Genomic DNA, 27,873 nt, shown 5'->3' with positions numbered 1-27,873 from the left:
GAACAGCAACAGAGTATATGCGGAGGACTATAGAGGGCAGGAAGAGTAAATGTTTAGGAAGTATGGGGAGAAGAAGAAAAGAACTCCAAGGTGAATTTGAATAGAAGGGACAATGTTAAAATACCTGAGTGGAATGAAAAGCCCACTCAGAATGAAATGGATCAAATGCTGTGATTAGGTTTCCAGATAAGAAATCCTCACAGATTCACCATTATAAGAATCAGCAATAATAATAAAAGAAAAGGAGATGGGACTGGACCTGTGATTTCACTGGTACAGAGAACTCCCTGGGGAGGAAATTCTCTCTACCAATGCAGGGTGGCATCTTCTCTGTAACTTATAATATTCAAGAATTGCCTGGCACACTAAGAGGTTTGGAAACTTGCCCAGACCACACTGCCAGTAGGTGTCAGTAGGAAGTTTCAGTAGTCCAGGAGGAAGACCCAGGTCTTTCTGGCTCCAAAGAGGCTCTCCATCTAGACCACACTGCATAGAACACTTTTATAAAGCATTTCCTTGGACTAACTAAATGAGGGAGGTTGTGCTGGTACTTTTAGTCCCATTATATAGATGAAGAGACAGAAGAGGGTAGTGATTTTCTCAAGATCAGTCACAGAGCTAACAAATAACAGCCAGTCCTTGAGCCTAGCTCATCCAACTCCATGGCCCGAGCTCTTGCTACCAGGCTGCTTCCCATGCCAATAAGCCCTAGCTTTGTAAAGTACTAGCTATATGTGAGCTATTTATCATCCTAAAGCAAATGGTAGTCAGAATTTAGAATAATTAAAGAAATCTATATGTTCATGGCTGAGGAGAGTGGGGAAGGGGTTACAGAAAAGGACAATGAAGTTCAGGCAGCTAGAAGCCTGATGGGTCCCAAGAAAAGAATGATGGGATCAAAGCCTCTCCCTTCAGGTCCTTTGAGAAGCCCAGAAATAAGGACCATGTCTCATCTCATGTGGCAGAGATGTGAAAAGAGACTGAAGTCTAAGCAGAAACCTTCCTGCTGTCCTGGAAGAGGCAGCTTCTGCTGAGTTAGCAGGTCCGAGGCCCACAGAATTGGGAACATCACTGGGGGAGGTGGGGTTTGGAGGGGGAAGAGGACCAGCTTTGTAATTTCCTTAGTTTTGGAAGTTCCTGGAGAGGGATCCACTCTATAAATGAAGAGCATCCCTTCAGTGCAACTTGGAATCTTAGAGAGTCATCTGGGACAATGAGAGGTCCAGTGATGTATCCAGGGTCACAGAGCCAGGATGTGCCAAAGACAATGCTTGAGCCCAGGTCTTCCTGACTCTCACTCTAAGGCCAATTCCCTACAGATTCTTTTATTATGTCCCCATAGGCATAACTAGCATGGTGCAAGAGAGCTTTGTTCTAGGGCACAAACAAGAGGACTAATGCAATAATCTGCTAGACTTGCCTCCCTCCACTTCCAATCTAGCTTTCATGTGGCAAAATCTCCAGCAATATGGTATAATCTTCTGAAAACAATTCAAACTTCCTTGCCTATTAATCTAGATCTTATATAATACGGTACTGTGCTAGCTTTCTGGACTTCAATCATGTTTAGGAGGGATGCCACCATTCTAAGAGCCTAATTGGGCCACTTTCTCTCCTTTGAACACATGCTGAGGTGGCATGTTTATTCCCTGGAGGGGAGATGGAGACTCCCTACCCATGGTGCCAGTTAACCCCTCATGTTCTCATATTTTGCTTCACAGTTCTCCAGTGGTACTTAATACTACCTCTTCTCCTTCCCGCTTCCAACTCTTGAGCTGCCTTTTGTGCACCCATGGTGATGACCTTGGATTCCCTGGGAGCCAGGCTGCCAGTGAACATGGTTAAACAGCACCATTGGTTGCACTGTCCTCTGGGCTGCCACTAGCTCCCATGCAGATGCAGGTGTGGTTAGTTATGGCTTTACATGGAAGGCTGAATGGGGAAATTAGATGGAAGAAAATCAGGTTTACAACTTACCAGGAACAAGTACCTATCTTGAGCAGTGCCATTCTTTGCAGATAGCTTCTGAATATGGCCTTCTTTAATAAGTTCATTTGCAGGATTAACAATATCTTCTTCTCCTCCCAAACGCTCATATACCTCCAAGAGCTTGTGCATCTTTTCCTGAAAGAGAAGCAAAACTGAGCCAGAGGCAAGAGAGAAAAAAAGAGCTTGCTTCTCTTTTTCTGTTGTGGGTCAAGCTCATTTGGAAAACTATCCACTCAAGAAATGCAGATCAGGGAGCAACACAGAACCAGAGTCATTAAAAGACACATATGAAAATGAGACTATCCTTATTTGACAAAAGAGGAAACTAGACCACTTAGATGATTTTAGGGATATCTTGGACAGTTCCTTCTCTCCCACCTTCCACATGCAATCTAGTACAAACTCTTATCAACTCTACAAAATCTCCCACAACCTTCCCTTCCTCTCTATTCCCATTGCCACCAACTTTGTAGAGACCCTTATTACCAGAATCCCGAATTGCTGCAACAGACAAGTTTTCCTCCCTCCACTTTCTACCTTTCTGATCCATCCTTTACATTGTTAACCAGCCTAATTTTTCCTATGCCTAGAACTTGTTTTATTGTTCTCATGCTAAAAAATGTTCAGTGATGCCCTCTAATCTTCCAAATAAAGTTCAAACTCTTTTGCCTGGCATTCAAGGCCCTCTAAAATATGGTATCATACCACTTTTTAGCCTTATTTCATATCATGCTCCAAACTGGACTATAATTATTTAATTCTAAACACATTCTATATTTTCCTGACTCATGTTGTTATCTATAGTTGGCATATTCATCCTGCTCATTGTCACTTGCTGAATTCCTACCTATTCCAAAGGGCTCAGTTCAAATGGCACCTTTTCTAGGAAGTTCTCCTTGAATCTCCTGGAAGAGGCACTCTTTCTCTTTGTATTGTACTCTCAAAAACATTTAATTTGTAACCTTGTGCACTAAAGTTATCTACATCATGTCTCAGCTCTTATAAGACTATAGACTCAATGAATGACTTACCTAAACTACGTCTTCCCTCAAACAGAGAATATTGTTCTGTACACAGTAATGAATGAATGAATGAATGAATGAATGCAAACCATTGCTTCTTGATGCAGAATCATTCAACCAGAATTTCTTTTTCCTGGCTTATTTCCAATATTTCCAATATTAAGAGAGTTGGAAAAAGGAAAATGTTCTTCTGCATCCCATGTCATTTCTAGCAAAAGAATCACAGATTGCAGGGAATTTTCATGACTATTTGCTGAGGGACATCAAGAAGCATCCCTTGACTATTCAGCCCCCAGCCAATATAACAGAGGATTCTCCTGCCAGATCAGTAAGCAGGCACATACCCAAATAAACCTGTGCTGTGTGTTTGTCCCTTTCAACTGTGCCATGAATGAGAATGGTTTATAGATATTGCTTTGGGTTTGGCCATCAAGAGGAAATGTTTGTTTTCAGGAAGTCATTGATCATCACTCAGTGACAGCTTCTCTAGGCTGGAAATGCTAGTTAAAAGGTAATATTTTCTAGATAGCAAACATTATTTCAGCTAGTGACCTATCTCAATGACACGTACCAAATGTGAGAGCAACAAACAGAAGATAGTCCCAGGACTCAAAGGTCTCCAACTAACAGCTAATGCAACTCTGAACAATATGAGGCAAAGGGATGTGTCATAAATGGGCAACTTCAGCCCATTCAGATAGTTAATGTTTAATGGTCCCACTAGTTGATCTATTTCTAGTTATGAATGTTAGGGAAGGCTCTGATTCAATGCCTTTAATTATTAACCTGTAATATCTTTATTCTACAGCTGGCCTAGAGCTACTCCTGTAATTTTAAAACCCAAACCCTTTGAATTCCATAATTGTATGTTACAATCTCACCCCCTATTCCTGTTTCAGTCAAACTTATGCAACCTTTCTTCTTTAATAGAAAGATAAGCTCTCATAAACTCAAAGAGTTGGAAAAGACCTTAAAGGTAATCTCATACCTAAACTAGAATCTCTCTACAATATCCTCAGTAAGTGATCACCTTTGCTTGAGGTCTGTAATAAAGGGAAACCAAAGGCTGCCACAGTGGCCCACTCTGTTTTTAGAGAGCTCTAATGTTTAGAAAGTTACTCATTAAATTAAGCCTAAATATGCTTCTCTAACTTTCATTCATTGTTCCTATTTCTCCTCTCTGGAGTCCAAGAGAATAAATCTAATTTCTCTTCCATATAACAGTGCTTTAAATATTTTATGAAATTATCATGTTTCTCCTAGGTCTTCTCTTTTATAAATCACATGAGATTAGAGCAAATAATGTATACATAGTAGTGTACAAGCCTTAAAGAATTATACAAATGTCAGCTATCATCTTTTGGTTTTTGGTTTTTTCATTATTCTGACCCTCCCCACTAAACAGTCTAAAAAAAAAATCCCTCAATTATATGTATAATCCAACAAAACAAATTCCCACATTAGTCATGTTGAAAAATGTTTTATCTCTTTCTGCATTTTAAGTTCATTTCTTTCAGGAGGTGAGTAGTATACTTCATCTTAATTTTTTTTAACTCATGATTTAATATGGATCAGAGCTGTAAAATATTTCAAAAATTTTTTTCTCTACAACATTATCATTGTAGAAATTGTTTCCTAGTTCTGCTTACTTTTGATCTGTATCAGTTTATAAAGGTCTTCCAAGTTTCTTCGGCCATTCCCCAAAAGGTGGATAACCCTTTGGTTTTCAGTTTTTGGGTACCATGAAAAGAGGTCCTTCTTTCTTTACATCAAGCTTAACTTTGTCTCTTTGCAACTTCCACCCACTACTTTGTTCTGCTCTCTGAGGCCAAGCAGAACAATTCCAACCACTCTTCCACATGATAGCTCTTCAGACACTGTAAGGCAATAATCATGGCCACCCCTCCAACTTTTCTCCCCATGCTTCTTCTCCAAGTTAAAAATCCCCAAATCCTACCAAGAGAAAAGAAATGTACAAAAAGACAAATAAATGTTTTCTAACTATATGTACAGGAGATAAGAAATGTTTGACTTGGGAATCATCAGTGCCTACAACATGGTGAGTGGGTATTCGCTTAACACAGAGAAGAGATGTAAAAGAACCCTTGACTTTGAGTGAGAAGATACAGATCTTTGACAATTAATAGCCATGTGCACTTGGACAAGTCATTTGACTTCCCTGAGCCTCAGGATACTTTCTGTAAAATAGTTATGCTGTATAAACTGGGAATTTCTTGAGAATACGGATTATCTCGTTTTTTTGTTGTTGGTTTTCCTACTGTGCATCTTCAATGGGTGGCACACAGTTGGTACCTAATCAATACTTGCTGACTGAACACTTGCACTCAGCCAATACCAGCATTCTCATCTACTTCTAGTCTAATGAGTATATCATTTATCTGCATGTTTGCCTTATTTCTGAGACTAAACTATAAACTATTTGTGAGCACTGATGGGATTTTATTTACATATGGGCAGTTAGGTGGTATAGGGATGGAGCACTGGACCAGGAATCAGGAAGCAGCCTTAAACACTTAACAAGCAAATCACTTAACCACTGTTTGCCTCAGTTTCCTCATCTGTAAAATGGAAGCACTTCAATTGAGAGAACAAATTCTAAAGCACTTATCATACTTTCTGGCATGTAATAGATGCCATCACTCATTCATTCAATAAACATTTAGTAAGGGCTAATTACATGCCAGGCACAGTGCAGTGAACCTGGTGTAAGCACATCATATATGCCTGCTGAATGAGCTAATCTGCTTGAATATAATAAGAAAAAATGGTGCCTCGAGGTTCCGTTTTGAAAAAGAAAAAAATTCAACGTGGGAAATAACAGACCAATATGATCTACATGATGTATGGCAAGATTATGGCATCAATTATTCAACAGAAAGTTTCTGAACATTTGAAAAAGGACAGAGTGACTAGTACAGGTCAACCTGGGTCCACTGGGAACATGTCAAACAAGCTGATCTGATTTCTCTTTAGGTAAAAATTTGCTAGCATGGTAATAGATCAAGGACTGCTATAGAAATAATGTATATTGATTATAGCTTAGCATTTGACAGTATTTTTATGTCATCTTTATGGATGTTGGCAAAATTAGTGGTGTTTGAACATTATTGAGAATGTTAGAGTTTTATTAAGAATATTAGGAAATGGGGCAGCTGTGGGCCCAGAGGATTGAGAGTCAGGCCTAGACACGGGAGGTCCTGAGTTCAAATGTGACCTTAAATACTTCCTAGCTGTGTGACCCTAGGAAAGCCACCTAACTCCCATCTTTTATCGCTCTTATGCCTTGGAACCAATACATAGTATTGATTCTCAGAGAGAAGGTAAGGGTTTAAAAAGAAAAAGAATATCAGGAAAGCCAAAGACTTCTGAATAATAGATGAATCACAAGGAAGAAATTTACTATTTTAGAGTGATAAATGGTCTCCATTTTTTTTTTAAAGTTTATATATATTTTTAATGAGTTTAGGAGAAATCTTATAGAAAGATAGAATAAAGGATAGAACACTGGGCCAAGAGTCAGCAAGATTTGAGTTCAAATCCAATCTTTTTTTTTTTAATTTAAACATTTATTAATATTCATTTTTAATATGGTTACATGATTTATGCTCCTACTTTCCCCTTCACCCCCCGCACTCCCCTCACCCATGGCCGACGCACATTTCCACTGGTTTTATCATGTGTCCTTGATCAAGACCTATTTCCAAATTGTTGATAGTTGCATCAGTGTGGTTGTTTCGAGTCTACATCCCCAATCATGTCCACCCCAACCCATGCGTTCAAGCAGTTGTTTTTCTTATATGTTTCCTCTCCTGCAGTCCTTCCTCTGAATGTGGGTAGCATCTTTACCATAAATCCCTCAGAATTGTCCTGGGTCATTGCATTGCTGCTGGTACAGAGGTCCATTGCATTCGATTTTACCACAGTATATCAGTCTCTGTGTACAGTGTTCTTCTGGCTCTGCTCCTTTCACTTAGAGTGATAAATGGTCTTCTTTTGATGAGAGTTCCAACATTTTACTTCATGCTGACCCTCTTTAGTGGTGTAAAACAATATTAACCTTAGGACTCAGTCTCATCTGAAAAAATGAGGTGTTGGACTAGTTTGTCTTTAAGTTTCCTTTTGTCTCTAGAACTATACAAATTTTTGATCAAGGATCAGCAAAGAAAAAATAAATCTACATCCTCTAACTGGAATGTAAAATAATTTTTTTTGTTTTCATTTTATCAGTCTTCTGCTTTTTATATCACATTCATTTCTGAACATATCCTCCATTCCCTCACCCTACAAGCCTTCTCTTGTAAACAAAAATTAAAAAATGAAATGTAGAGTTGTGAACTGATCCAACCATTCTGGCTGGCAATTTGGAACTATGTTCAAAGGGCTATAAAAGAATGCCTGCCCTTTGATCCAGCCATACCATTGTTGGGATTATACCCCAAAGGGATCATAGATAAACAGACTTGCACGAAAATATTTATAGCCGCACTTTTCATGGTGGCAAAAAACTGGAAAATGAGGGCATGCCCTTCAATTGGGGAATGGCTGAACAAATTGTGGTATATGCTGGTGATGGAATACTATTGTGCTAAAAGGAATAATAAACTGGAGGAATTCCATGTGAATTGGAAAGACCTCCAGGAACTGATGCAGAGAGAAAGGAGCAGAGCCAGAAGAACACTGTACACAAAGACTGATATACTATGGTAAAATAGAATGTAATGGACTTCTGTACTAGCAGCAATGCAGTGACCCAGGACTATTCTGAGGGATTTATGGTAAAGAACGCTACCCACATTCAGAGGAAGGACTGCAGGAGAGGAAACACAGAAGAAAATCAACTGCTTGAATACATGGGTTGATGAGGACATGATTGAGGCTCGAAAGTACCACACCAATGCAACTATCAACAATTTGGAAATAGGTCTTGATTAATGACACATGTTAAAACCAGTGGAAATGCATATCAGCCAGGGGAGGTGGGGAGGTCAGGGGGTGAAGGGGAAAGTAAGAGCATAATCATGTAACCATGTTAACTTTTCTAAAATATAAATATTAATAAATGTTTAAAAAAATGAAATGTAGAAGAAACAATACAGCAAAACCAACAAGATCTTCACATCTATCTTGTCTGGAACTTTTGATGAGGTTGTAACACTCCAGTTCACTCTCTGCTCTCTCACATTCGTTCCCTTGGCCAAATTTAAGAGTAGACAACACCTTCTCTACACACTGGTTCAGGATCTCCTGGAGCCTGCTCTCCATCAAATTAGTTTAAATTGTGTTTGTCACTAGTAAAACTAAATTTATGGGCACTCTACACTTGACCTTTGAATAATAAATATATCCAGGGGTTTAACAATGAAGCATAAGTGACCATAAATAATAGTAATGGCTCTTTCTTCTTTTTCCCAGGTCACGTGCCATCTGAAGCATTCCCTTCTCACTTCTATCTCCTGGCTTCCTTTGAGTCTCAGATAAAATCTCACCTTCTACAAGAAACCTTTCCTGTTCCCCCTTAATGTTAGTGCCTTCCCTCAGACATTCTCCCTTTTGTCCTTCAAGAGGCAGCTCAGGAATACCTTGAGCTTGAAGCCTGATCCCTCCAACTGCTGGTGTCCTCCTTCCCAAGATACTATGCATATAGTTGTATTTACTAACCTTACAATTATGTTGCACATATATTTTAAATATACTTCTAGTTTCCCCCATTAGTTTAAAAGCTCCCTGTGTGTGAGTAAGGATTGTTTTATTCATTGTACTCGTATCCATAGTGCCTAGCCAATGGTAAATGCACAAGAAATACTTGATGATTGCCCTTTTCTTCTGCTATTACTTTAATGTGCACACATTTTATTTCTGGTTCTTTTTTTTACTCCAAAGAACACTGCTATGACTATTTTGTCTTTGAGTTCCTAAGGACAATATTGAAATATATAATATAGTTTCAAATTCAGGAAGACCTGGATTCAAGTCCTGTCTTTGACATATCACTTCACTTCTCAGTGCTTTAGGTAGTTTTAGGGCAGCAAGATGGCACATGGGATAGTGCCCTGGGCCTAGAGTCAGGAAGACTCCTCTTCTTGAGTTCTAAACTGGCCTCAGATTCTTACTAGCTGTGTTACCCTGGGCAAGTCACTGAACTCTATTTGTTTTGGTTTTCTCATCTGTAAAATGTGCTAGAGAAGGAAATGGCAAACCTCTCCAGTATTTTTGGCAAGAAAACCTGAAAAAAAGGAAAGTGGCAGCCACAATTGAAATCATTGAACAACAATAATCCTATCAGCTCCTAAGCACCATTCTTGTAATAATAATAGGATTTACATAGTATTTAAGGTTTGCAGAGCACTTTAAACAAGTTATTTAATTTGATCCTCAAAACAACCCTGTGAGATAGGTGTTATCTCCATTGTAAGGATGAAGAAACTAAGTCTGAGAGAGATTATCTTAGTTGTTCTGAGTCATATAGCTGCTGAGTATCCTATTTCCAATAGCCTATAAGGCATCTTTACTTAAAAGTTGTACCAGCACTTCAAATCCAATATAAAAAATTGAACCACATTTCTCCCCTAAACTTTCCCCAACTCCCCTGTTTCTGCTGATAGGACTACCAATATCACAGCCATCAGAGTATAGAATCTAGAGCTAATTTTGACTCTTTTCTCTCTATCACCCTAGACATCCAATTAGTTGACACAACCCATTGATACTATCACCCCAATATCTCTAAGATCTTCCTTTTCATTCCTACTGTCACCTCCATGTTCAGGTCCCAATTATTCTTGGCTGTACTTAGTAGTTGCATCTTAACTAGTCTCTTAGTCTACAATATCTTCTGATCTCAATTTCCAAGACTGATTTTTTTTAATCCACAGACCTGATCGTGTCATTTTCCTACTCAAAACTTTCAGTGGTTCCCTATTGCTTAATAAAACAAAGTTTTCTTCATATGAAATTCAACTCAATGCAAAAAAAAATTTGTCTAATCTCATGTAACACACTTCAAGGCATCATGGGAAATGGTTCCTGCCCTCAAAGGGATCCCATTCTACTGATGGTACTCACCATTCACACAGAGTAGTAAATACAAAATGTATACAAAGTAATTTCAAAAGCATAGAGGGCTTAATTACTGGATCTAGGGATGAAGGGAGAACAGAAAAGGTCTCAGTTTTGTCTTGAAAGAAGTCAGAAATTCCCAACTCTGAAGGACTTCTGACAAAGAATACTATCCATCTCCAAAGAAAGAACTGATGGAGTCTGAATGCAGATCAAAGCATACAATTTTCACTTCATTTTTATTTGTATCTTTTATTTTAGAGTTTTGATTTTATGAGTATTCTGATCATACATGTATAACCTAGATCATATTACTCACCATCTCAAGGAGGAGGAGAGAAGGGAGGAAGGGAGGGAGGGAAGGAGACAATTTGGATCTTATAAAACATGTTAAAAATTGTTATTACGTGTAACTGGGAAAATACAATTTTTTTAAAAAAAGGAAAGAAGTCAGAAATTCCAAGATGAGAAGGAAGCACATTATAAGAAAGTCCTGAATTATGGAAAAAGAACTTCCCAAAGAAGGCTCACAAGAAGGCTGGCTCTTTTTCAGGCTGGGCAGACCATGAATATTGTGTACTTACCATCTTTCGAATAGCTGCATTTGAGTGGTTTGCTGCTGTGGAGATGAGCTCCAAGGATTCTGCAGTTAAAGAGACATCATCAGATCAGTAACAGACATTTATTAACTATGTGTAGAGTATTGCACTAAGTATTTACACCTAAGATGTCATTCCTGCCCTCAGAAAGTTTGAAGCCTTCTTATGTTATCATTCTGGCTATTCACTTCAGTGGATGCTCTTTATCTTGTCATTCTCATTCCTAAAGTGTGGTCCCCAGACCCAAACATCATTACTCAAACATCATCTGACCAAGGAAGATAGTTAGGAATTATAATCTCCTTGCAAGAGGCAGCTATGCCTCAATTAATGCAATACAAAATAATATTAACTTTTTTTGGTGGCCATATTACAATATTAACTCACATTGAGCTTTCAGTCTACTAAAATCCTTACTTTTCTTTTCTAGCCAGACTGCTAACTAGCCATCCCTATCCCCATGTCAATTTTTAAAACTTAGTTATAAGACTTAAATTTATCATTGTTAAATTCTATACTGAAAGATGCAGCCAGATGTCCTACTCTCATGAGATCTTTTGAGATCCTGTTCTCATCATCCAATATGTTAGCAATCTCTTGAAGTTTTGTGTCCTCTTTAAATGGGATAAGCATACCTTCTATTGGCTTCTTCTGAATTACCAGTAACAGTGTTAAACAGCAGAGGGCCAAGAATAGGTCCCTGTGGGCATACCACTGATAACTTCCTTCCAAGCTGACATAGAACCATTAATAAACTCTTTTTGAGTCTACTTATTCAATCACATCAAATTCACATGATAGTACTTTCTATTTCGCATTTCTCAAGCTTTTCTACAAGAATAGCCCAAAAGACTACTAAATGCTTTAATATCTAGGTAAACCACAGCTAAACATTCCCCTGAATAGAAGTTTAGGAATTGTCAGAAAAGAAAATATTTCTATACAATGCACATGACTCTTTAAGAGAGACTCTGGCTTAATTTTCAAAGACCTACATCAGGGAAATGAGGGTCAAACTCTTTAGGATTAACAAGTACCTACTTCCAAAGCTTTGATGAGCTTGGCCCTGGAGACAATAGGCCATTCTATATTAGTCCTCCACTGAGGATTTGGTTATCTCCCAATAGAATCCTCTCTTCTAACAGAGTATGGTTAAAACAGTGATGGGCAAACTTTTAAAGAAGAGGCCAAAGGAAAGGAAATGTACATCTGTCAGTCTGTTTCTAAGGAAACTCTTTCGAAGTTTCATCATACTGTATCCTACTCATCGTATTCCTCAGATTAGGAATAATGTCGCCCCCTGCAGATAGAACATTTCAGGGGGCCACATCTGGCCCGAAGGCCATAGTTTGCCCATCACTGGGTTAAAATGTTAAGAATTCAGTGGATTGAGAGTCAGGCCTAGAGAAGGGAGGTTCTAGGTTCAAATCCAGCCTCAGACACTTTCCAGCTGTGTCACCCCTGGGCGAGTCACTTGACCCCCATTGCCCACTCTTACCACTCTTCCACCTAGGAGCCAATACATAGAAGATAAGGGTTAAAAAAAAATGTTAAGAATTGACACTGTTTCTGGTACCATATTCCTCATTCCGCACCAGCAGCCCACCAGCTCTCTATCAAGAGTAGGAAGGTATATTTCACTGTCAAGGTTTCATCATTATTCCTTTGGAGTTAAGGATGGTCATTGCATTGATCTGGGTTCTTGCTAGTCTCCCTCCCCCTTTCTATACTCCTGATGACATTGCTCACTTCACCCTCCCCTCCATCCAGCAGCCAAATAGGAGTGCTTTCTCTCTTCCCTGTGTGGAGTAAGGAAGGGAGGGCATGCTTGGCACTCAGTGGGAGGGTAGAGCACATGGTCTCTGGAGGTGGGGGTGGGGGACACAGCACATGGTCTCTAAAAGGTTCACCATCACTGGCCTGGGGGAAGAGGAAGATACTCATGGAAAATTTTTAACCTGGAGGGGTTCATAACCACTACCACAAAGGTTGTGAAGGACTTTGTCTGAAGGAAACCACACTTCCAGAGCCATATGAGACCTTCTTTGGGGAAGATCAACCCTAAACTGGCATATTTACTTTGGGAGTTGAAAGCAGCATTTGAGAACAGTCTGCTCTGATATCCTGCTATTGTTCTAACTCCACAAAAGGCTGACAGTGTTTGTCTGACAAGGTTCTTAAAGGTGTGTTTGAAAGACACTTGGAATCCTTTTGATGCTTAATTTATTTCAGCCAAGTTCCTTTCCCTAGTAGCTTTGTAAAGCATTCCCTTCTTTCTTCCCTTTGCCCCCAAAGGAAAGCTCTTTGTCCCTTTCACCCAACAACAAGAATATATCTTACTTTCTGCATCTTTCCTGTCTGGAGACTCCCCAGGAAGCTTCTTCAAATAATCCTTGAGCAACATTTCATAGCGAGGGATTCTCTGTACTGGCTCTAGCATGTGATGCTGTAACGTCAGATTCCCACAGACTTCCTGCTTCTGTTGGCAAAAAATCCAGAAAAATACTGTTAGGCCCAGCTAAGAAGAGTAACCAACCAATAGAGATTAATGCAAATATACCAATATACCTTGAAATGTGGCCTGCCCTTGACCCTCAAACTACTGGTAACATGACAGTCATCTGGAGGGAAAGAAGTGGATTAAATGATCACCATGTTCCCTCCCATTGCTATCAATGCTATGCTAAATAGTTTCCACCTTTCTTGAGCAATTGAGACTGGATCTTTTCCTTCACTGTGCTCAGAAAAGTGCAGATATTTTCAGTTGTTTCTGCATCACCTTAGCTCCTAAATTCTGATCATTATTAAAAATCCAGGGGGCATCTGGGTAGCTCAGTGGGTTGAGAGCCAAGCCTAGAGATGGGAGGTCCTAGGTTCAAATCTGGCCTCAGACACTTCCCAGCTGTGTGAACCTGGGCACGTCACTTAACCCCCATTGCCTACCCTTACCATTCTTCTGCCTTAGAACCAATCCAGAGTATTGATTCTAAGGCCAAAAGGTAAGATTTAAAAAAAAAAAAATCCAGTCCCTTGTTTATAAGGTTGTTACTGTGAATAAAGAAAATGCTTAACTGTAAGTAACTAACAGGATCTTTATAGCTTTTTATAGAATTTATAGAATCATTGAAGTCTATTCTACCTCAATTTGCAAATCTGTAAACTAAGACCTAGATAAGAGAATTCATTTTCCCCAGGTCACATAGCTAAGAAGTGGCAGAGCAGAGCCCTAGGTCATTTGACTTCCAGTTGGTGAATTTACCACTACCCAAACAATGACTTCATATGTTGGACTTCCTCTCTCTGACCTTTCCTATCCTAACCACTTCAGGTTTATAGAAAAGGTATTTTGGCTACAAACCTGGAATAATCACATTTACTTTGATCTATTTTCCATCATTTTGGGAAGTTGAGCAAAATTAGCCAATCAGTAACTCTGCAGGAACTTAAGTCTCCTACCTTCACATGCTGAGCCAGCAAATTACAAATCTGAGTTCAAATAGAGGCCACTAAAATGCTGGCCCTAAAAGAAAATCTCAAATGCCAAAGCAGGAGAAATCATGCTCTATTGATGGGCTATTGTACTGTTTAGTTTCATGTCTTGGGCTGCCTAGGATTTCCTAGCCTGTACCACCCATATCTGTGTCAAGGGAGAAGAGACAGGATGGTCTGAACTATTTCCCAGAGTCAGTTCCCAACTGAAACACTGTTTTACCTGGGAACTCACTAGCTACTATGTTATGTGGTGAACCATACTTCTGCTATGCAGCCTGTGAGCAATCTGATATCACTAAGCGTTTTGTAAACTAAGGCTTTTCCAGATTGTGGAAGTACTTCAGCTGGAAAGAGGAACAAAAATTCCTCTTTTATGAAAGTTTCATATATGGTAGAAAAGAATAAAGGACATAAAACCCAAGGTTCTACCCATCTCTACTGGGGTTGGGGAAGTAAGGTTCGAAGGACTCAAAACTCTTGCCCCTGTTCTATATTCATTTCTTCTCTTTGACCTCTGCCACACTAACCAGTTTTGAGTTTATAGAGAAGGTATACCGTTAATGATGAAAAAACCTGGAACAATCGCATCTACTCTGATATGTTTTATATTCTTTTCATCATACTGGGAAGTGGAACAAAATTAGTCAATTGCTAATTTAGTGGGAACTTCAACTTGTAGTTTCAAAGATACAATTATGGCCTTAAATATAGGTCTCTAAATAAAGGAGAAAAAAAGATGTCCTGTGGGCCTAACAAAACCAGTAACTTCTTTAAAATAAAACAAAGGGGGCAGCTGGGTAGCTCAGTGGATTGAAAGCCAGGTCTAGAGAAGGGAGGTCCTAGGTTCAAATCTGACCTCAGACACTTCCCAGCTGTGTGACCCTGGGCAAGTCACTTGACCCCCCCATTGCCTACCCATACCACTCTTTTGTCTTGGAGTCAATACCCAGTATTGACTCCAAGACAGAAGGTAAGGGCTTAAAAACAAACAAACAAACAAACAAACAAACAAATAAATAAATAAATAAATAAAAAATAAAACTAAGTCTTCTTTGCTGAGCTGCAAACAAAAATACTGACCAACAATGGACATGGAGAGCTAGAAAATGAAAAAGAAATGAGTTGTGAGGAAGCCAACAGATGAATTCTTGTTTAAAATCTAGTCTGTTCAAATTGTATTTTAAAGTGTTTAGAGGGAAAAGGTTTTGGATCTTTCAGGAATTAAGTCAAGTTCCTAGTAAAGGCCAAGAGATAAACACTACTAGAAGTGGACAGTGATCAGAAAGAAGCATTGATGAACAGCCACAGTACAGAACAGGTCAGAAGAAACCAAGAACTGAGTAGCAAGGTCAAGTTGGTAGATCATGATGGGCAACAATGAGGCTGAAAGATAGGCTGGGAATAGGGAACTCTAATGAGAAAGACAGAAGGGACCTGCAGATAAAGTGAATCCTTTTGGCAAAGTAAAGCCAGAGTCATGGGTTTCACACCAGATGAAATGTGCTATAGGGTGCTAAGTTTGAGAAACTGAGTCAGAGTTAATGTCTAGACACCAAACATCAGCATGAAGGCACAAGCAGCAACAGAATCAAAGTATATAGGCAAGGACTGTTGGTCAAGATTCAACTTGGACCTAAAGAAATAAACAGAGAATGAATGGAGTTCGGACAGGGAAAATGAGAACAGTGTGTCTAGTTCGGGTAGAGGCGAGAGGATACACACAACAGTGGGATGAGGGCATGAATATTGGCTAGATTTAAGCCTGTATGTTCTTGGCCATGGTTTTAAGTATTTTTATTTGGTGTTGGCAGGTAAGGAGTGATATTTTGCTCCCTAGAACAAGGCATGGCTCTAGGAGGTTAGAGTTAATAATAGCATTTATCAAAGGGTTACATCTTTGTGGAATCCCCATTCATCTAATGCAGTGATTCACAAAGTGGGTGCTACCGCCCTCTGGTGGGTGCTGCAGCAATCCAGGGAGACGGTGATGGCCACAGGTGCACTCATCTTTCCTATTAATTGCTATTAAATTTTTTAAAAAATTAATTTCCAGGGGGCTAAGTAATATTTTTTCTGGAAAGGGGGCGGTAGGCCAAAAAAGTTTGGGAACCACTGATCTAATGGTACCTTCTCTTCGACTAGGGTAGTCTCCAATCTTCTTAGGGGCCAATTTTTACCAAGGCAGGCCTAAGGGAAGTCTGGCCTATTGGCTGGGATATGGTCATGGGAAACAACCTTTAGGATCCAACTTCTATATGGGTGTGGAGAGGGGCAGCCATGAGGTGATGACTATCCAGGAAGAGATTGTCTAGTACAATAATTTATCTAAGCAGGGAGATATAGAAAGCTGAATATAGTTACAGACAGATTTTGAAGGTTTACAAGATCGTGACAGGTCCAGCTTGAATGCATGATTGAGTTATGGCAAGTTCCCAAAAGAGCCCTGTTGGGCAGAATTTCCAGAGACTGAGAGCCACACCTCACCTTTCCAGAGGAAGTGACAGCCCAGGTAACAGGGCCAGCTGATCCATATAAGCTTACTTTTCTTTTTTCACCTATGGGTCAGTATGGTACATTTGGCTTATAGTTTGTACCCCCAACTAGCTGACAAGGGTACTGATGGCAGAGAGGACACAGAACAAAAAGAGAATGAAAAGGGTCTGCCCAGTCAACTCTGAATTAGAAAAAACTATAACAAAGTTCATTTGGAAGAATAAAAGATCAAGAATATCAAGGGAAATAATGGAAAAAAACGTGAAGCAAGGTGGCCTAGCAGTACCAGATATTAAGCTATACTATAAAGGAGCAGTCATCAAAACAATATGGTACTGGTTAAGAGACAGAAGGGAGTATCAATGGAATAGACTTGGGGTAAGTGACTTCAGCAAAACAGTGTATGATAAACCCAAAGAGCCCAACTTTTGGGACAAAAATCCACTATTCAACAAAAACTGCTGGGAAAATTGGAAAACAATATGAGAGAGATTAGGTTTAGACCAACATCTCACACCCTACACCAAGATAAATTCAGAATAGGTGAAAGACTTGAATATAAAGAAGGAAACTGTAAGTAAATTAAGTGAACACAGAATAGTATACTTGTCAGATCTCTGGGAAAGTAAAGATTTTAAAACCAAGCAAGAATTAGAAAAAATTACAAAATGTAAAATAAATAATTTTGACTATATTAAGTCAAAAAGGTTTTGTACAAACAAAAACAATGCAACCAAAATCAGAAAGGAAATAACCAACTGGGAAAAAAATCTTTATAACAAAAAATTCTGACAGAGGTCTGATCACTCAAATATACAAGGAACTAAATCAATTGTATAAAAAAATCAAGCCATTCCCCAATTGATAAATGGGCAAGAGACATGAATAGGCAAATTTCAGGTAAAGAAATCAAAACTATCAATAAGCACATGAGAAAATGTTCTAAATCTCTAATAATTAGAGAAATGCAAATCAAAACAACTCTGAGGTATCACCTCACACCTAGCAAATTGGCTAAAATGACAACAGGGGAGAGTAATGAATGTTGGAGGGGATGTGGCAAAATTCGGGCATTAATGCATGGAATTGTGAACTGATCCAACCATTCTGGATGGCAATTTGGAATTATGCCCAAAGAGTGATAAAAGAATGCCTGCCCTTTGATCCAGCCATGCCATTGCTCGGTTTGTACCCCAAAGGGATCATAGATAAAAAGACTTGTGCAAAAATATTTATAGCCGCGCTCTTTGTGGTGGCAAAAAACTGGAAAATGAGGGTATGCCCTTCAATTGGGGAATGGCTGAACAAATTGTGGTATATACTGGTGATGGAATATTATTGTGCTCAAAGGAATAATAAAATGGAGGAATTCCATGTGAACTGGAAAGACCTCCAGGAATTGATGCATAGTGAAAGGAGCAGACCAAGAAGAACATTGTACACAGAGACTGATACACTGTGGTAAAATCCAATGTAATGGACTTCTGTACTAGCAGTAATGCAATGACCCAGGACAATTCTGAGGGATTTATGGAAAAAAATGCTACCCATATTCAGAGGAAGAACTACAGGAGTGGAAACACAGAAGAAAAACAACTGCTTGAACACTTGGGTTGATGCAGACATGGTTGGGGATGTAGACCAGAAATGACACACTAATGCAACTATCAATAATATGTATATAAGTCTTGATTGATGACACATATTAAAACCAGTATAAATGCACGTTGGCTATGTGGGGGGGGGGGGGGGGTTGAGGGGATGAAGAGGAAAGTAAAAACATGAATCATGTAACCATGGAAAATTTTTCTGAAAAATAAAAAAAATAAAATAAAAAGAATTTGTTAAGCACAAACTGTGTGCAAAGTACAGTAATTCAAGGGTTTGAATGTGAATGCTAGTGGGTGAAATTGAGTCTTAAGAAAGCCAGAAGGATTAAACTGATCTTTCCACTGGTCCACATATTGGAAGATGACCTCAGAGAGGAAAGCACAACTACCTAAGGGGATCAGGACAGGACTCCTACAAAAGGTGGGATTTAAGCTGAATTTAAAGGATTCCAGGAAACATGAAGGGCAAAAGTGAGGGGTAAAGCCTTTCAGGAATGAGGAAAGGTGTGAAGTTAAGAAACGGAGTGTCGTATGAGGAACAGCAAGTAAACCAATATAGTTAGGTCACAAGGCACATGGAAGGAAGTTAAGTATAAAAAGATTGGAAAAGTAGGAAGGGGACAAGTTGTGAAGAATTTTAGATGTCTAACAGGAAGCAAACAAAAGGCTTAGATTAGGGGATCACTAAGAGCCCTGCCAGCTCTCACTTCTATAATCATCTTAGAAGGTTTCTTGTGGAAAACAGTATAATTGGAAAAAAAAAATGACAGTTTGAGGTACAGAGGACTTGTTTTAGGATAAAATGGGCCAACTTCAGTGAAAATGTGTGTCACCCAGCTGTATCCACTTTGTGAAGCTTGGTTATCAAAATAAGGGAGTCACCTAAACCTTTTATTCATTTAAAAACAGAAATCCTAAGGGCACAGCGGTGGCTAAGTGGATAGAGAGCTAGGCCTAGCAATAATAGGTGCTGGGTTCAAATGTGGCCTTAGACATTTCCTAGCTATGTGATCCTAAGCAAGCCACTTAACCCCTATTGCCTAGCCCTTAACACTCTTTTGCCTTAGAACCAATACTGTGTAAATGGAATTAGCTCACCCTCATTCATCCTTTAGACTTTAGCCACCAGGAATAATGTCACCCCACCCAATTTAGAATTAAGTGGGGAGGGAGAGGTCTGTGACCCACATGTGATAGTAAGTGACAAATCAAAAACAAGTGACTGTCCCCTGGGCAGTCCAAAACAATGTTGAGGCTGCCATTTGTCCACATGAAACTGGAGGTGGATGCAGAAGCCAGAATCCAGACAACATACAACAAGCACACTTTCAGTAAAGGCTGAAAATCGTAACCACTATCTATAGCTATACATCCAGGGCTCTAAACATTTCATGAAATGAGTTGAATTACTATAAAATAAGTATGTGTTATGGAATAATAGGATTTAGAGCTAGGTGGAACCTTAGAAAACATCTAGGTCAATGCTCTCATTTTACAGGTGTCAAAATTGAGGATAAGGAGGGAGCATGATTTATATAATAGCATGTGGCTATTATATAGCAGAGCCAGGATTCAAATCCACATCCTCTAACTCAAAATCTAGTTCTCTTTCTATTATATCATACAGCCTCAGAGTACGGGAGTTTCTAACATTAAATAAATTTTAAATAAGTAAATTTTTAAGAGTGTCCCTGCATATGGTACCCCTTGCATGTACCATGCCCTAAATATTTGCCTACTTTGCCTAGCTTAGTCCCCAACTCTGACACAAGTAAGGGTTGGGATGCTGGGTTCAAATTGGGCAGGTGGAAAATGTAGTTCAGTCAAATAAGCAGGAAACAATGCTTTGGGATAGAGAATGTACAGAGAGCCTGACCCAATAGCCCAGTCAGGATATGGCTATTGATTCCTAACCAATGACAATATAACCTCAGGCTCTCTTTGAAGCAGCTTTCTTGGTTTGAGCAGATACAGACTAGTGTGGGTTGAAGCTGATAGCTGGCAACTGGGGCAGAGACAGAGGCCCAGGGAAGAAATATTACGATTCAGTCTTTGGAGTGACGATGCCATGTAAAGCTGCTTCCAGAAAAGGTCCTGATAGAAAAGACCACGAATATGATCAGTCTACAGACATAATCCTTCTGCTGGTCTGTGTTGAAACCAAACCTCATGGAATAAAAAATACTTAATGAAAAAGAAATGTGTCTTCCTTTAAAAAAAACATTCTGGGTTGGCAGAATGAATAAGGAAAACTCAAAAGACCCTCTCTCATCTAAAATAAAGGTAGTGAAAGGCTAGGGTTAAGCCACCGATAAGGGCTTTTGGATACAAAGTTTGCTTTGAAGCTCATCTCACTAGAGTCAAAGCTGAAGTGAAAGGTGGAACTAAGGTAACCTAAGGAAAGCTTCAGGGAGTCGGTTCTCATAAGGCCTGGAAGAAGGCCACAGTTAAATTAAAGGTCATTAATAACAGTTGAAGTTCAGGCAAAGGGTAGTGATTTTTTTTTTAATCCCTTCCCTGCCTGCCCCACCCCAACAAAGCATGTAGACTGTAGGCTAGAACCTGAGATTCAGTTATCCACACCCAGAGGAAAGCTCACTCAATCTTAAAACAAACACAACAGTTCACTTAGTGATAGTTTCTTCAACCATAGCACCCAAAAAGAAATAAATCACCTTTGGAGGGGTAACTTTGAAAATTCAGACTTATCAGAGTGATCCCAAAGGCCTCAATATCACAAACTCAACCTATTATGCATTTGGGAATTTCTTCCCCCAGAGGCTTTAGGAAAACAAGAATATTATGTCAAAAGAGGGAGGGATGAGATAGAAAAACAAGAAAACCAGCCACAAAGTTAGAAAATCGTTGTTTTAATTATTAATGATATACAAGCACTCTCACAGACCTTGTAAGGCCTTGATATCAACCTTTAAAAGAGTCATCAAAATGGGGTAGGGGACTGGATTTCCTGGGAACAATGTTAAAGTTTATGGATATAGGTTTTCTTTTCTACTTTTCTTCTCATGGAAACTCGATAAATTATTTTTTTTTCACCCTCAGTGTATCTGTTTATGCAAAAAGAAAGGAAGTGGTCTGAAAACTACTCTTTCAGTCATCTATCACAGTTCCTACCTATCCCAAGGTCAAACCTTGTTTCTCCCCTATGTTAATCAGCTCTGGGAATTCAGGGTCTCAAAAGGACTTTGCCCATTACAGCAGCATCCAGGACTGTTTCTCACATGATATAAAGACACAGGAAATACCAAAGATGAAAAAACCATACAGCTGAAGTGACAGAGGAAAGTGAGATGGAAGTAGAAAGAGAAGAGGAAAAAGCAAAGGAAGAGGAGGAGAGGGAAAAGAGTGGGTAAGGATGGTGATACAATATTTGAAGGCATCCTTTAAAATAAGGAAAAAAACCTCTGAGATCACAAAGAGCTTTTCCCCAATACTTTCTCCTCTTAAGCACACAGGAGTGGCAGCAACAGTTGGGAAGTCCGAAACCTCTGTTTCTGTCCCAGGCCAAGGAAGCATTTAAAAACCACCAAAAAAAGGAAGGGGGCGGGGGGGGGGGGTAGGAAACTACTCTAGTAGTGGGACAAATGGTACAAAATGGACAACTAGGATTCAGGAGTCAAGGCTCTATCTGGGTTCCAAGAATGGCTTTAGGGATAAAATTTCAATGTTTTCCACTCTATAAAATGGGTACATAAATATTTGCCTATATGAATTTAAAATTACCAACCCCCTCCCCAACTATATTTTTTAACCCTTGAGACCAAGACTCTCAACATACCTGGATGCTCTGAACAACATCCTTAAAGGGTGATGATCTCTGGGTCCAGGTATTTACCATGTCCATAGCTCTGTCAAAGTTCTTTACATATTCACCATACATCTTCAGGAATGGAGCTAGTTTCTGAAGGATATCCCCGATCCTGGGATTTGTGCTCCTTGAAAAATTAAGCATAGTAAGAAAGAGATTCTTGTTATTGATTAGTGACATCACATACATATGGATCCATATTGACTAGAGGGTAGGGTTACGGGCTCTTATTTAAGGAGAGAGCTCAATATAATTTTCTCCTCATTTCCCACCAGTTACACTGCTTTTGGTCTTGTTTGGAACTCTCTCTTGCTTTCCTTCCCCGAGAAACTCACTATTGTTCTTCAGTCATTTCAGTCATGTCTGATGTGATGTTATTTGGAGTTTTCATGGCAAAGACACTATAATGGTTTTGCCATTTCTTTCTCCAGCTCATTTTACAGATAATGAAACTGACACAAACAATATTAAGTGACTTGCCCAAGGCCATACAGTTAGAAAGTGTCTGAGATTGGATCTGAATTCAGGTCTTCTTGACTCCAGACCCTCTTTGCTACTTTCCTGCCAATTCATCATTGGGAAACTTCATTATCCTACAAGATTGACATTTCAGTAGTCTATGACCCTGTGCTGACTAGAGGAACATGGGTTCCAGGGGCCCTATCTCCTTCTCATTCCCCACCAACTATACTGCCTTTGGACTTCCCCATCCTGTCCTCACTAATAGTAAGATCCTTGAGGGAAGAAACTCTCTTTGTTTTTATTTGTATTTGTATTCTCAATGCTTAGCACAGAGATCAGCACATAGAATACACTCAATAAATGTTTATTGACTGAGATACACAGAGCAATGGAACTCTACCAGGAGATAAGACCAAAACTAAATCAGAAGCATGGCATACCTCTAAGAATCATACTAGGACCTATCAAGTATATAAAGAATATCTAAGACTTGATTTCTGCCCTCTAGGAAATTACAAAGAGTTAGGGAGATAAGATACTCCCCAAAAATAGCAAAAGAAAACAGTAAATGAATAACTGCTAACTTATGTAGGAAGCTAGGTATAGTGAAAACAGCACCATGTACTGAGTCAGAAGAAATGATTTTGAATCTCACCTCAAGACACTTAATAGCTAGGCTTCCCTTTTCCTCATTTGGTAAATAAGGGAGCTAGAACTCAATGATCTTTAGGATCCCTTTCATCTTTAATCTATCTCATCACCATCACTTCCCAATGAATCTCCATCCATTGTTTAGAACTTTACTTATAGCAAGATACATAGTTGGGGCAGGCAGATAGAGTGCCAGGCCTGCAGTTGGGAGGTTCTGGGTTCAAATTTGACCTCAGATCTTCATCCTACTTCTTGTGGAATCCTGGGCAGGTTCCTTAACCCCAATTCTTAGCACTTACCATTGTGGCTTCTGCTAAGACAGAAGGCAAGGGCTTTTTAAAAAAGTTACAATTAAGTCAAAAAACAAACAAGAAATAATACATTGTCTATATCTTACAATGTATACTTTTCTTACTACAGTTTACCACCTCTCTGTCTGAGAATCTAACAAGACACAAATTAAGCAATCAGAAAAAACCGCTTTTTTAAAAATGTGTTATGGTGCCTTTTGCAAAATATTTATGTTCTCTAAGCCATTGTTGTCCCACCAGAAACTATATTTGGATTATGTGTATTCTCAGTCTTAGATCTACTATTAATCTCATGGGGCTGTGCAGGGGCTCTCCAGATAGCCATCTTATTTGATTTATCTAAGGTTCTATTCATCTCCTTAAGTTCTTATTTATTTTTTGGTAGAAAAAATTCTTTACATAAATACAGATCTAAACGACTGGAGAAACATTAATTGCTCATATTCAAGCAACTCCTCTTAATGATAGCTAGGTAGTACAGTGGAAAGAGTGCTAGGTCTGAGGTCGTGTGTGTGTGTGTGTGTGTGTGTGTGTGTGTGTGTGTGTGTGTGTGTGTGTGTGTAAGGGAGAGACAGAGAGAGAAATAGAGACAAAGACAGAGACAGAGACAGAGAAGCAGAGACAGATCCAGAAAAAGAAAAAGACAAGAGGCAGAGAGGCAGAGACACAAAGAGAGACAGAGAGAGATACTAATAATTACAAGATACTCATGCTCCTAGGAGTAGTAGCATGGCATAGCACACAGAGATCAGGAAGACCTGGCTTCCAGTTCTATCTCTCACACACAATCGCTTTGTGATCTTGGTCAAGACACTTAAATTTCAGGATACCAGTTAATTCTCTAAAGACTAAAAGTTGCAGGCTTTGGTAGAGGGATAGAGTCTTATTAAAAACAAATAGGCAGGGGGCAGCTGGGTAGCTCAGTGGATTGAGAGCCAGGCCTAGAGATGGGAGGTCCTAGGTTCAAATCTGGCCTCAGACACTTCCCAGCTGTGTGACCCTGGGCAAGTCACTTGACCCCCATTGCCTACCCTTACCACTCTTCTGCCTTGGAGCCCATACACAGTATTGACTCCAAGACGGAAGGTAAGGGTTTAAAAAAAAAAAAAAACAAATAGGCAAACAAAAAAGCATTTATACAGCACTGCACTAGGTGGTGGGAATACAAAGACAGTAATGAAGCAGTACCCGCCCTCAAAGAGCTTATATTCTATTAGGGAGATACAATATGTAAGCAAATAAATTCAGGGTAGTATGAAGGTAGAAAGAATACTAATATGTGTAGGGATTATGAAAGGCTTCATAGGGGAGGTGATACCCAAAATGAGCCAGTCAATTAGCATTTATTAAGTGCTTTTGCAGTGCCAGACACTGTGCAAAATGCTGGGGATACAAAGAAAGGCAGAAAAACAGTCCTTGTTCCAAAGTTGAATGCGGATGAGCCTTGATGGAAGATTTAGCTAGGTGGCACTTAATAAAGAATACACAGGAGCAGCTAGATAGCTCAATGGATAGAGTGCCAAGCAGAAAGATAGGAGTTTCTGGTTTAAATATGACTTTACATACTTCCTAGCTGTATGATCCTGGGCAAGTCACTTAACTCCATTACCTAACCCTTACTGCTCTTCTGCCTTGAAACCAATATACAATACTGATTCTAAGACAGAAGGTATGGGGTTTGTTTTTTTGTTTGTTTAAAAAAAAAGTGAATACATTCCAATTAGGAGGAACAGATTAAATGAATGCAAGGAGACAGGGACTGATATGTTAAGTTTTGGATAAAACTGGCAATAGCAGTTATCTGGCTGAAATACAGATTATGTGAAAGAGGGTAATGCTGGCTGGTAGTTTGAAGATAGAGAGGGGGAGGGTCTTAAACAGCAGGTTGAGGAGTTTGTAGTTTATTCTTGAGACAATAGAGAGCTACTGAAGATTTTTGAATGGGTGAGCTAACAAAGATTAGTGCTTCTAGGAAGTTTAAGTACAATGAAAAAGAAATTCTTGTTATCAATTAGTGATATTATCACATCCATCCATCCATACTGAATGGAGGAAGGATCATGGGCTCTAGAATCTCTAAAATTTAAAGAGAGAGGGGCAGCTGGGTAGCTCAGTGGAGTGAGAGTCAGGCCTAGAGACAGGAGGTCCTAGGTTCAAACCCAGCCTCAGCCACTTCCCAGCTGTGTGACCCTGGACAAGTCACTTGACCCCCATTGCCCACCCTTACCAATCTTCCACCTATGAGACAATACACTGAAGTACAAGGGTTTAAAAAAAAAAATTTAAAGACAGAGCTCAACATGGTTTTCTCCTCATCTCCCACCATTTACCCTGCTTTTGGACTATTTTTGTTTTCCAGGTGACAGAACTAGTCAGTTCAATATGAAGAAAGCCTTTATAATAATTTAAAATATCCAAAAGTTTTAAGGGGAACAGTAAAGTATAGTTTTAGACCGACAGACAGACAAACAGATAGTCAGTGAAAGCTTTCAGGTCTAGAGGGTGAATTATTACTTGTCAGAGATGCCATGAAGGAAGAAATCCCTCCATAAGGCAGGTAAGGAAGGGTTAGACTAGTGATCACTAACGCTTGGGCATTCATTCTGCAATGTTCATTACCTTCTGGGATGAACTGAGCAGGAACCTTGCCAGTTACCTTGGGATCTTCTTCTAACTTTTGCTCAGGTAAAATAACTCCCTTCAGCTAGGGCTTTCCTGTCCCCCAGGATTTAAAAGAGTTTTGCTTTCTGTCATCTGGTAATACTGCCTCATCTGCCACAAGTAATATACTTGCCCCTTCCTCATTCTTCTTGTTCCAAACAAGTAGTTGTGTATTACAGGTTTTTTAAAAGTGTCAGGTTCATTCTGGGGCTTTAAATCTCCTTTCTGTAAGTCCGCCTGTATCCATTCTTGGTTATAGTCCCACATTTAATCTTTTATATATGTCCTCTTAAAATTATAGGTCATCAGAGTTTCCTCTGCAGCCACATTGGGTTCTTTATAGGTTTTTCCCTTTTCTTTCTCATTAGGACAATTCATATTTGCATGGTCAGAAGCAAAATACAGCTCTGCCCCAGGCTCAGACCCTATGGCTTCATAATCATTTGAATCCAAACTTTTTTTTTTTCTAACCATTTAATAGTCCTCTACATGGGGTTTTTAAGTTTCTTAATGCAATCTGAATTGGGCTTTTGGAACCAAACAATCCCCTAAATTTTGAAAAGCACACTGTATTTGATGTGTGTGAAAATGCCATGAAACTGTGGGTCATTTCTTTATTTTTTTTTTTTTTTTGTAATCACAGCAATAATTAGACCTGGTCTGTAACTCTCCAACTCATTTTAAAATGCCAGTAGAGTAGTGTAACATAATCACTTACAGTCCAGTGTGGTAGGTTCACTCTTTCTAGTTCTTTGCTATAGCTTATTTGGCTTCATATATATGAATGCATAATATTTTCTATTATAAAACTATATTGACTAAAACAGTTATCCTAAGCAATTTCAAACATTAATTTATATTGTAGTTCTGACTTTATTAATAACTTTTTGTGTGAATTGGAGTAAATAAATGACTTCTTTTTAAACCTTAGATTCTTCATTTTTAAAATGAACAGATTAGATTAAATGATCTTAGGCAGCAGCATTGGCAAAGGTTTTCAACTTTATGTGCCCAAACTGCAACTTCAAGCTGCCTGTGACCCCCTCTCCTCATTAACCCAGACAGCAGAAGGATGAAGTGCTTGCTTTGGGCAGTTGGACAGAGGGGCAGGGCATGCAAAAATGTCCTCAGGTGCTACGAAGAGGGGGAACGAAGGAGCGTCCCCAGTGCCTCCATTATTAACATTCTGTGATTCTAAGATAATTCTTTTCACAGAACATCAGAGTTGCAAAGAATTTTGGAGGTAAATATCCTAAAATCCAGGGTTCAAAATCTTTTGGAGGAATTTTAGAAGAAGTTCATGAACACCTCAAATCAGAAAGACTAATTTTTTGAAGAGGGTGCCATGGAGATGGCTGCGGAAACCACATGCTGTATCAAGAGATCCAGAATGAACTGAACTGAAGGGGGTTGAACACATTTATTCTGAATGTAAACTCTCATGCCAAAGGGGACTGCCCCCTAATTGGTTTTTTTTGTCAGTGCATCTATTAATTATTGTTTTTGTTTTCTTTCTTTTTTTTATTTCCATCTTGTTCCCAGGTTGCTATAATCTCCCCTTAGAAAGGGCAATGTTTTTTTTTGTTTGTTTTTTTTAAACATTTATTAATATTCATTTTTAACATGGTTACATGCTTCATGCCCCTACTTTCCCCTTCACCCCCCCCCCCCCCCCCCCCC

At 39.2% G+C, this 27,873-nt stretch overlaps 1 protein-coding gene across 1 annotated transcript in view; it reads right to left on the bottom strand.

Moving 5' to 3' along the window:
* FGD3 (FYVE, RhoGEF and PH domain containing 3) overlaps nucleotides 1-27,873 on the bottom strand; it is a 109,380-nt gene that overhangs the window by 41,470 nt on the left and 40,037 nt on the right. The window contains exons 5-7 of the mRNA XM_044683462.1: nucleotides 22,079-22,235; nucleotides 13,028-13,166; nucleotides 10,673-10,731 (exon numbers count right to left, since the gene is read on the bottom strand). Coding sequence (XP_044539397.1) covers nucleotides 10,673-10,731; nucleotides 13,028-13,166; nucleotides 22,079-22,235 — 355 coding nt within the window. The remainder of the gene's footprint in view (nucleotides 1-10,672; nucleotides 10,732-13,027; nucleotides 13,167-22,078; nucleotides 22,236-27,873) is intronic.

The sequence above is a fragment of the Gracilinanus agilis genome, chromosome 1, assembly GCF_016433145.1.
Source record: "Gracilinanus agilis isolate LMUSP501 chromosome 1, AgileGrace, whole genome shotgun sequence".
NCBI classification, from domain to species: domain Eukaryota; kingdom Metazoa; phylum Chordata; class Mammalia; order Didelphimorphia; family Didelphidae; genus Gracilinanus; species Gracilinanus agilis.
The sequence above is the reverse complement of the archived record's forward strand: the minus strand, read 5'-3'. Positions and strand labels throughout refer to the sequence as shown.